Source organism: Pygoscelis adeliae, unplaced genomic scaffold, assembly GCF_000699105.1.
Source record: "Pygoscelis adeliae isolate BGI_AS28 unplaced genomic scaffold, ASM69910v1 Scaffold232, whole genome shotgun sequence".
NCBI classification, from domain to species: domain Eukaryota; kingdom Metazoa; phylum Chordata; class Aves; order Sphenisciformes; family Spheniscidae; genus Pygoscelis; species Pygoscelis adeliae.
The window spans coordinates 896,886-906,736 of NW_008824473.1; the positions used below are offsets into that span (position 1 = coordinate 896,886).

Consider the following 9,851-nt stretch of genomic DNA (forward strand, 5'->3'; position numbering starts at 1 on the left):
CTTCTCACTGTTTAGTTGAATGTTGCAGTTGTCCTTACTGGTTAAAGATACTGAAACTAACAAGAAACTGCTAGGGGTTTTTTAAGGTTCAAATCTGCCACCCAAATAATGGAAGCACTGTGTGGTCATGTTCTCCATCTTACTGCATTGCTGTTTATGTTCCTGGGTGTTAGCAAGTAAGTTCCTGAGTCAGGAAATTCTGCCTGTCCAAGAGGAAAGCTCTCCTGAGAGACTGAACTGACTTAAATGTTCTTCTGAATTAAAATTGAAGCAATTAGTGGAAAAGTATGCAAAATAATTGTTTTTCCATTGTCAAGACATTGAGGAAACACAAATTTTTTGTGCATGGTGATACTTCTGTATTGTCCTTTTCTGTTGTCACAGTGAGGTACTGTGATTGTATGTACTGATTATTTCTTTTTAGTACTTCGAAGTGATATACTTAGAAATTTGCTCTGAAGTTCTGTATTTGCAATGCTGTAATTCATGGATAATACTTCTAAAGTACTTTTGGAAAATCAGTTGGACAATAAGGTAGAAGTAATTGCATCATAATTCCTTTTTTGTACATTGCAAAATTTTAATGCAAACTTGTTTTCCTTTTGCAACAGGTTCCGACTGTAAATCTGTGCTGGGACCAGTTAATTCATCACCTGAGATTAGTCTGAAATGGGAAAGTGGGCCTAGTGCTGTCATACATTCTCTGCTGGCTGTAAAAAACGGTTTTCTTCAGTGTCACGTAGAGAACTTCAGTGCTGAATTTCTAACATCTTCCCTCACAAACATTCAGCATTTTCTAGAAGATGAAACTGTCGCAGAAGTGATGCCTATGAAGATAAAAGTTTCTAATGCAAGGATTAATTTAAAAGTATGTTAACAATGAGCTGTTTGGCTGCTCTAAAGAAATTCTGCTCTTGTTTCTTTGATGATAAACTACTAATCTGGATACAGTTAACTTCAAAGAAACTGCTGTCATACTCTGGAAGGTCTTTAGATAACACTAAAACAATTTAAAAATCCATAGATTTGGTTAGCTCTGTGGTACGCCTGGAGGGGAATTCTCTGCATGACCAAGCTATTTATATGAACTAGTATTTTATACTTTTTTCCTCCTTTCCCAGTCTCTTTTGTAGAGTGACAGTGTCTGGGAGTTTTATAGGTAAGGTATACCAAGTTCCTACAGGCACAATGTGGGTTTTTCTAGTTGGGCTTTTTTGCTTAGCATAGTAATGGTTTTCTAATTACAAAACACAGATTTTAGAGGTTAATTCTCTCTCCTACTTAGAGGATAGTTCTTGCAATGAAAGTTCAGTATGAAAGAAGGAAAAAGGTTATGGGAATTCCAGTTCAAACCACTTGAATACTGTTTCTTAGAACCCAGATTTCATGTTCTGCCCTACCTAGAAACAGATACTAAATAATGCAAGCTTTTCTCACCACCGTAGCTTAAAATAGTAACATTAAGAGGACACTCCTGCTCAAGTCTCCTAGGGGATTTTCTTTCAGACGTTTAAAGGAGACAGTGAGTTCTGTGCTGCACAACCATTGAATATAAAGATAAGGACACTTTTTTTTTTGGGGGGAGGGGGAGAAACAACAAAAAACAAACATACATAAAACTATAACATTGCTTCAGAAATTAATAATCACCCATATAATCTTTGTTCAAAGTGAGGACCGGAATAGCAGCTCCAGTTCTGCGTCTGGGGCTAACGCCTTGATTCTACGAAGATCATTCTTGACTGGAAGGGCAATTGTTATCTCTACGGTGTTCTACTCAAAATGCATCAGTATTCCCTCCCTCCATGATGCAGCTTTTCCATCCCCTGAGGATCCTTAGGCACTTGTTCAGGGCCGTTTCTACTACAGGAGTAGTGCAAGCACTTCCTGTAAGAGTTGTGGATCTATTCCTCAGATTTCAATGTATCACAAATGTGGATGCCCAAATGCAAGAAGGAATGCTGGTTTATTGGCAAGACGGCAGACTTAAACAAAATGTTCTTGAGAAAGCAGCTGTTTGAGGTGGGGAATACACATTAATAAACCATCAGTAAGAGTCTGCTTGGCAGCGAAAGCACTGAAGTGCTCACTCAGCAGTGCACACAAGTCACAGTGTAGTTACTCATGATGGTTGACAAACTGCAAATTTGACATACAGATAAGAAAGGCTGAGAGAGTTGGGGTTGTTCAGCCTCGAGAAGAGAGGGCTTCAGGGACACCTTATTGCGGCCTATCAGTACTTAAAGGGGGCTTATAGAAAAGATGGCGGCAAACTTTTTAGCAGGGCCTGTTGCGACAGGACAAGGGGGAATGGCTTTAACCTAAAGGGGGGTAGATTTAGGCTAGATATAAGGGAGAAATGTTTTACACTGAGGGTGGTGAAACAGTGGCACAGGTTGCCCAGAGAGGTGGTGGATGCCCCCTCCCTGGAAACATTCAAGGTCAGGTTGGATGGGGCTCTGAGCAACCTGATCTAATTGAAGATGTCCCTGCCCACGGCAGGGGGGTTGGACTAGATGACCTTTAGAGGTCCCTTCCAACCCAAACTATTCTATGATTCTATGATTCATTTCTATAGAGTTGTTGGGTAATAAAGAGCGAGAGGACATGGTTCAAATTTATGCTTCATTGCCTGTTCAATGCAGTATATTCTTCTATTTCTTCTGCACGAGACTTGATGCAATGTATTTCGGGGGGGGGGGGATTTAAGAAAGGTTATTTTATTTTTTGCATTTTCTACTGCAATCTCAGTGCTGTTTCAAGAAACTTTGGCAGTTACATCTCAACAGCTTTCTTGCGACGTGCTTAATGTCAATATGTATGGTTTCTGATTATACTGGCTGCGTTATTCTGCTTGACAGGATAATGAACTGTAAAGACTTCTGGGGAGACCCCAAAAGAAGTAGTTTGTGAAGTTTCTCTTCTGTTGAGTACAGTAATATAACTGAACTGCAGCTGGTGTCATCCCAAACTAAATTCTAAAAACACAAAATCCGCTCAAGAATGGTAGCTGTACCCATTCAATCTTTAAATAGTTCAAGGGAAAATCAGATACTATATAATGCAGGCTTCTTACTCCTCTGAATGAGAGCTCCTAAGCTAAAGAATGTCTTGAGTTGGGATATAATCTTACTGAGATGTCTGTAGAAATACTTTGAAGTATTTTAGTCAGACTGTATATATTGAGTTCAGCAGACTTACTCCAGAGATAAATTTGGGCCTTTAGTATGATCTCCAGGGAAAAAAAATGGAGCAAAAGTTGAGTGGAAATTTCCATTAGAAAATTCTACTCTGAAATGTTCCCTTTCAAGTTTCATTAAATCCACTTATGTTTAATTGAACATCTTAATTAGCTATTTTGATTTCCTGGTAAACTAATTTTTGAATATTTATATTTTTTAGGATGACAGTCCACGTGAAAATCTCAAGGCATCTGAGCTGGTACCCATAAAACTACATATTGACATACTCTGGATAGAAAGAAATGATGATGGCTCTTTTCTCATTAGAGGTTCGTATGTTCCTGCACCTTGATATCTCAGTATTATAATCTAATTATTATTAATACTGGTTTTTTCCTTTGTGCAGACATGTGGCTAATAATGAAAAGATAACCGATGATAATTTGTGTAAGTTGTGTTGCCATATACCTTAATTCTAAGTGTAGTCACATAGAGGAAAATTACTTTTTTGAATAATGTATTGGCTGTGATAACAACCCACAGCTGAATCAATCTGAGAGAAATAAAAATATGCATATAACTTCATCAGGATATTCTTCATCTGTGCGTATCACTTCGTCATGATAAGTGTAGGGTTCCTTCGACTGACTACAAACCAAACAAAAAAAAATTGCCTTTCTTTACAGATTACTAAGATGGTTCCCTGTTGTCTTTGTGTTTTTGTGTTACGGGTAGTAATAGAGAATATTGTAAACAAAAGACTATTTGAGAAGTACAAGTAGCAGTTTTCAATTCTGTATATTACAGTGGTGTCCTGGCAGCTTATGACTGGGATTGCACTGAGACTTATATTGCAAACAGCGATTTAACTTCGTACTTTTTACCAAACAAGTATACACTTAAAATTTTTTTTTCTACATGTATGGGCAAATACTAAATACTCATAACAAGGCAATACATTTAGAGCTGGAACTTTACTGTTGTCTTTCACAGATATGTAAAAGAATCATAATCTAGGTTGGAAGAAGCCTCTCGAGGTCATCTGGTCCTACTCCTTGCTCAAAGCAGGGGCAGATTAGATCAAGTTGCTCAACGCCTTGTCCAGTCAAGTTTTGAGCATCAAAAAGGCGATACCACAACCTGCCCTAAATAACCTGTCCCAGTGTTTGACCACCCTTACGGTTAATTTTTTTTGTAATGTCTAATTGGAATTTCCTTTGTTGCAGCTTCTGTCTATTGTCTCCTGTCCTGCCACCTCAAGACAGAGGTGCTTGAGCGCTTGCCAAGCTTCTCAGGGAAGTCTGGTCCATCTTCTCTATACCCTTCCACTAGGTGGGCAAAGTCGGCATTAAGATCACCCCATAGCCGCCTCATCTTCAGATTTGACAAGTACATCTCTCTGAGACCCTCATTTGTACATCATGTGCTCCTGGCCACGATTATCTTGGTGGTCCTCTGCTGTCGGTAGCTTTCCCACACTAGGGAATCCAAAACTGGATCCAGTATTCCAGATGTGGTCTCACTGGTGCTGAGTATAGGGGAATAACAACTTCCCTCATCTTGCTAGCTATACCCTTGCTAGTCAGCCTGTATGTGCCTGGTCTTTGCTCTCAGAGCTCACTGCTGGCTCATGACAAATCTTCTTGTTGACCAAGGCCTACAGGTCATTTCCTGCAATGTTGCTTTCTGTCCAGTTGGTCCCCAACCTCTAGTGGAGCAAGAGGTTATTCGCTCCCAGCTGCAGGACTTCACACTGGCCTCAGCTGCACTTCACGAGGCTCCAGTCAGCCCATTTCTCCAGCCTGTCCAGGTTCCTCTGAAAAATAGCCTTGCCCCTCAGTGTGTCAGTCACTTACCCTTCAATTTGGTATTGTTCACAATGGTGCAGAGGGTGCACCCACCCTTTCATCCAGGTCCTGAATATATTAATCCAACAATATGCAATGTATTGTATGACTTGAGGAAGAGGAGGCTGCAGGGTGATCTTAATGCCCCCTTCACCTTCCTGATGGGAAGGTATAGCAAAGATGGACCAGACTTCTCAGAGAATCATGCTTGTGGCACGATTCGCTTGTATTTTAATTTCTCCACGTTATCTAATACATTGTTCGAGTGTTTAAAGATGTTCAATGCATTTTGGTCATCTTTTTATACCAAATGCTGGAAGAAACAGTAATTTAGTGAGAAAATACATAGTTTTAAGGTTTCTTTCAGCTCATATTTTTCCCCTTTTTGCTGAAGTGCTTTGGTCCCTATTTGTGTCATGGACTGCTCAGGTGCAGTGACTTCAAAGGCATAGATCAAATGCTATCTGTACTGCAGTGATTTATGTATCTGCAGTGCTACATTTTTGACTCCTTGTGTGTGTGTGTGGTGGGAGGAGGGGGTAATGAACAGAAAACTTTTTTTTCTTTTTTAAACATTTCCTTCTAAACAAAACCTGAACAAAGAGTATTTTTTAGACTACTAACAACCCCCTGGACTTGGGGGTACTGGTGGAAGAAAAGCTGGACATGAGCCAGCAATGTGCGCTCGCAGCCCAGAAGGCCAATCGTATCCTGGGCTGCATCAAAAGAAGCGTGGCCAGCAGGGCGAGGGAGGCGATTCTGCCCCTCTACTCTGCCCTGGTGAGACCCCACCTGGAGTACTGCATCCAGCTCTGGAGCCCTCAGCATAAGAAAGACACGGACCTGTTGGAGCGGGTCCAGAAGAGGGCCACGAAAATGATCAGGGGGATGGAACACCTCTCCTATGGAGAAAGGCTGAGAGAGTGGGGGTTGTTCAGCCTAGAGAAGAGAGGGCTTCAGGGACACCTTCTTGCAGCCTCTCAGTACTTAAAGGGGGCTTATAGAAAAGATGGCAGCAAACTTTTTAGGAGGGCCTGTTGCGACAGGACAAGGGGGAATGGCTTTAACCTAAAGGGGGGTAGATACAGGCTAGATATAAGGAAGAAATGTTTTACGCTGAGGGTGGTGAAACAGTGGCACAGGTTGCCCAGAGAGGTGGTGGATGCCCCATCCCTGGAAACATTCAAGGTCAGGTTGGACGGGGCTCTGAGCAACCTGGTCTAGTTGAAGATGTCCCTGCCCACAGCAGGGGGGTTGGACTAGATGACCTTTAGAGGTCCCTTCCAACCCAAACTATTCTATGATTCTATAACCATGACCCTCACTTTTTTTTTCCCTTGGTGTACAGCAGTATATTTTAATAGATGTTACAGTGCACTTCAGTTACAAATGCTAGAAAGTTTCTTGAATGCCAAGTCATTTAAGTTATTTTCTAATTTAAAAACTTGATCCCACAGGTTTATCTCATTGTGTCTTCAAATGTAAGTGAAGTCTTCAGATCTGATTTGGACCTGGAGACATATTAATAGCAATATTAATAGTTCTCAAACTTCTCATTATTCAGAATACCTATTCTGTGGTGATGATATTGGTCAGTGTAAAAATGTGATAATTTTCTTCAAGCTGGGAGCTACATCCTGCTTCTTCTCATGCCTCCTTTCCTTTCTCTCCTTCTCCAAAAGGGAGGACTTTTAATTTTTTTTTTTAATTTGATTTTGGGAGGTAAATATAAATGTATTTAATATTACAAGTGTATTTGTTTAGCTGGTTTTAATTTTGTGCTGATGAGAATCAAACTTAAAAAAAAAAAAAAGATGACAAAGAACCCTAAGCAGTATTCTTAAGTATCTTTCTGTGATATAGACAATCAAAGAGTAAATGATGTGTCAAAGATGAAGAATTCAAGTAGTGCATTGCAGCAAGCAACTGGACCTGTTGGACATAAAACACAGGACCAAGCCACGCAGACTACTTGTGAAATTCCCAGACCTTCTAAATCAAGCAGGGATTCAGCTGACTTCCTTAAAAATGAGGTATTAAGAATTCCTTTTGACTTTTTTCCCCCTTTGACTCCCGCCCCCCAATTATATTACAATCATTAATCATCGTAATTGTTAGATTATCTGGGGGTGGGCTTGGGGGTTACTTCTGTTTAGAAATCTGTTTGAGATGGAAAATATGAATTATGGATATTATAGTATGGTTCAGTACTTGGGCATGCAAAATAAATTTAACACTACTTTCTACATAGGGTAATAATACACTGCAGACTACTAATTACTATTACTAGACTAATTCTTCTTTACATGAGAGGGAATTTTATGAGGGAGCAAGTGTCTCCTTCTCCCCGTCTCCCTCATCGCTGTACAACACAACTGCCAAAGGCAAAGGACTAGTCTGTTAAGTCAGACCCCTAGTAATTATCAATCGTACCTGGATTTTGAATTGATGATGACAGAACCCACACATCAATTTGGCTGTTTTTCCCACTGGGTAAGAATCCATTCCTAGAGCTCAGAACATGGTGTCATTTCCACTCCACTCCAGAGTGGAAATGGTGTAGCTAAAACGTTGGGTATCTTGCCTTTTGAGCTAATTGCATCAACTCTCTCCATGTTCTACGCTCATGAACTGGGAATCAGTCGCAGCTGACTCAGCCCCAACAAACCCGCGCTCAGCAATGAATGTGAGCATATGCTATTTTAAAAGTTACCGTAATGGAAAAAGTTGTCAGTATGCAAGAATACTAATAACATTCTTTTTTAACCCCATCATTTCAGCTTATTGAAGAAAATGAATGTCTCAAACAGGAACTAGCCAAAGCCAAAATGGCTCTTGCTGAGGTCCAAATGGAAAAAGATGCCCTGCTTCATCGTATAAAGAAGATGAATGTTGATCATCAGTAGGACAGTGTTCTGTTGGTGCAAGGCATCATCAGCAGAACTTCAGGTGATGGTGGTATCTAAAATACTGTTTGTAAATTGCTGGAAGACATGGTTATCTTTTTTGTCACAGACAAAGTTTTCTCATTACGAACAAAATGTTTGTGAACTAGTTACTATTCTGAAATTATCATTAAACATTGTAACTTTTTTCAACCCATTTTAAACTGACATGACTTTGGAAAAATCAGTTTATACTGTACTTTATTAATTTACTGAAGAAAAAAATCATCTACTTTTAATATTATGAAAGGAGATGTTATTTTTAAAATGTTTTCAGAAAAGTGGATGGCTCAGCAATGAAAGAAGCTGCCTAGGTGCATAACTGACTAAAATGTACCACGCCTCATTAACGAACTGTACCTCTGTTTGCTAAGGTCATGTTGTTTATTATTAGCAGAAGGTATCTATACAGGAGGTTACATTTGCACTATGATGATTCGGGCTAGACCCTCTAGAACGGTAGAGCTACTGGAAATTAAAGTGCAGCCCTAAACTGGCCCTAAATTCAGTGTGATTTGCCCAGAGAGGATTTTAAGAATAATCCTCTGGTGCTATAGAGTTCCATATACCCTTGCCATATGCACTCCCAAAATACCACAGGAAATGCTGGAGAATTTAAGTAAGAGGGCATACTATTGGGCTTTCCTTCTGCATGAAGGTCCACTGTACCTGTACAGCTGATGTAATTTAGGCATTCACACTTTTTTCCCCTCCCTCTGTGATGAGGATGTAGCCCTGCCATAGGATCCAGCCCTTTGTGAAAGGTGAGCTTTGAGCCGTTTTGCATGCGTGTCTGATTTCTGCACAACTCATCAGACATGCCCAAGGATTTGGTCCGATGTATTTAAATATGTAATGTCAATGCTTGTGGGGTGGGGGGGGAATCCTACAGGGATTCATTAATTGTATATTGCTTTTTTTGATAAAAAAGCTGTAGAGAATCAATTACCCAATGAAATTGTGAGATTACATGAAATGTAATTATACAGTTTAAATCATGGGTGATTTGTACAAATTGAACAATAATTTTCAGCTAAAAACTGGTACAGATGAACAAATAAGCACAACGCTGTAAAATAGAGAATATAAGAGTGTGCTTCTAAACAATTTGGAAAACAACATACAAAACCATACATGCCTGTAAGAGAGTGTTTTTGGTAGAAGTAAAAGTGACTGAGCAATTTAACTAGTGACCTTGAATCTGACAACTGAAAATCTTTTTAATTGCTACCACGATTGTTTCTGCTCCATGGGATGTTTGAAGGAAGTTTTGTTTGTAGATATGCGGACAAGTCTCAAAAAGTATCTAGTATCCTGTGGTTTGACTTTGCATATTCAGGCTGTCAAACTAGTTTTAATTAAAATAGTTTTCATTAAAACTTTTTAGAGGACACATAACTTACACTGCTGAAAATAGTTATTGAAAGTATGTAGATTTTAATCAAGAACTCTGTGGAAGAACTGGTTCAGGCACTATTTTAAAGCCTGCCTTATGAAACCCTAGTTGAAACTCCCTCTAATGCCCATGGAAATTTTTATCTTATTATTCTGAATAAGATGAAAAAATACACACACAACTGTTTCTAATACAGAAACTAAGTATTTATATTTCAAACGGTATTTAAGACAAGACAGTATTAAATATGAGTAGTCCAATTTCACACAAATATGATGTCAGATTCACAGGAGGAGTTCTCAGCTGGTTTAATTCTGATCGGTACTGTTAAAGTCAGTAATTCTTACTTGGTTTATCCCTGCCAAGATCTAGTTAGAATTATTCTGAAGAAAGGAATGTATAGAGTGCTTAGTCGCATGTTGCTGGAATAATACATTGAGAATTGTCTAATTTTTAAAAAGAAATAAACAGCAATATCAAA

The 9,851-nt window shown here is 39.3% G+C and overlaps 1 protein-coding gene across 1 annotated transcript in view; it reads left to right on the top strand.

The window, feature by feature from the left end:
* The window catches only part of UHRF1BP1L (UHRF1 binding protein 1-like), a 48,428-nt gene extending 38,577 nt beyond the window's left edge, over positions 1 to 9,851 (top strand). Inside the window, 4 exon segments of the mRNA XM_009321344.1 lie at positions 612 to 868; positions 3,403 to 3,511; positions 6,893 to 7,062; positions 7,810 to 9,851. Of these exon segments, the coding sequence (XP_009319619.1) occupies positions 612 to 868; positions 3,403 to 3,511; positions 6,893 to 7,062; positions 7,810 to 7,935 (662 nt within the window). The 3' untranslated portion in view covers positions 7,936 to 9,851.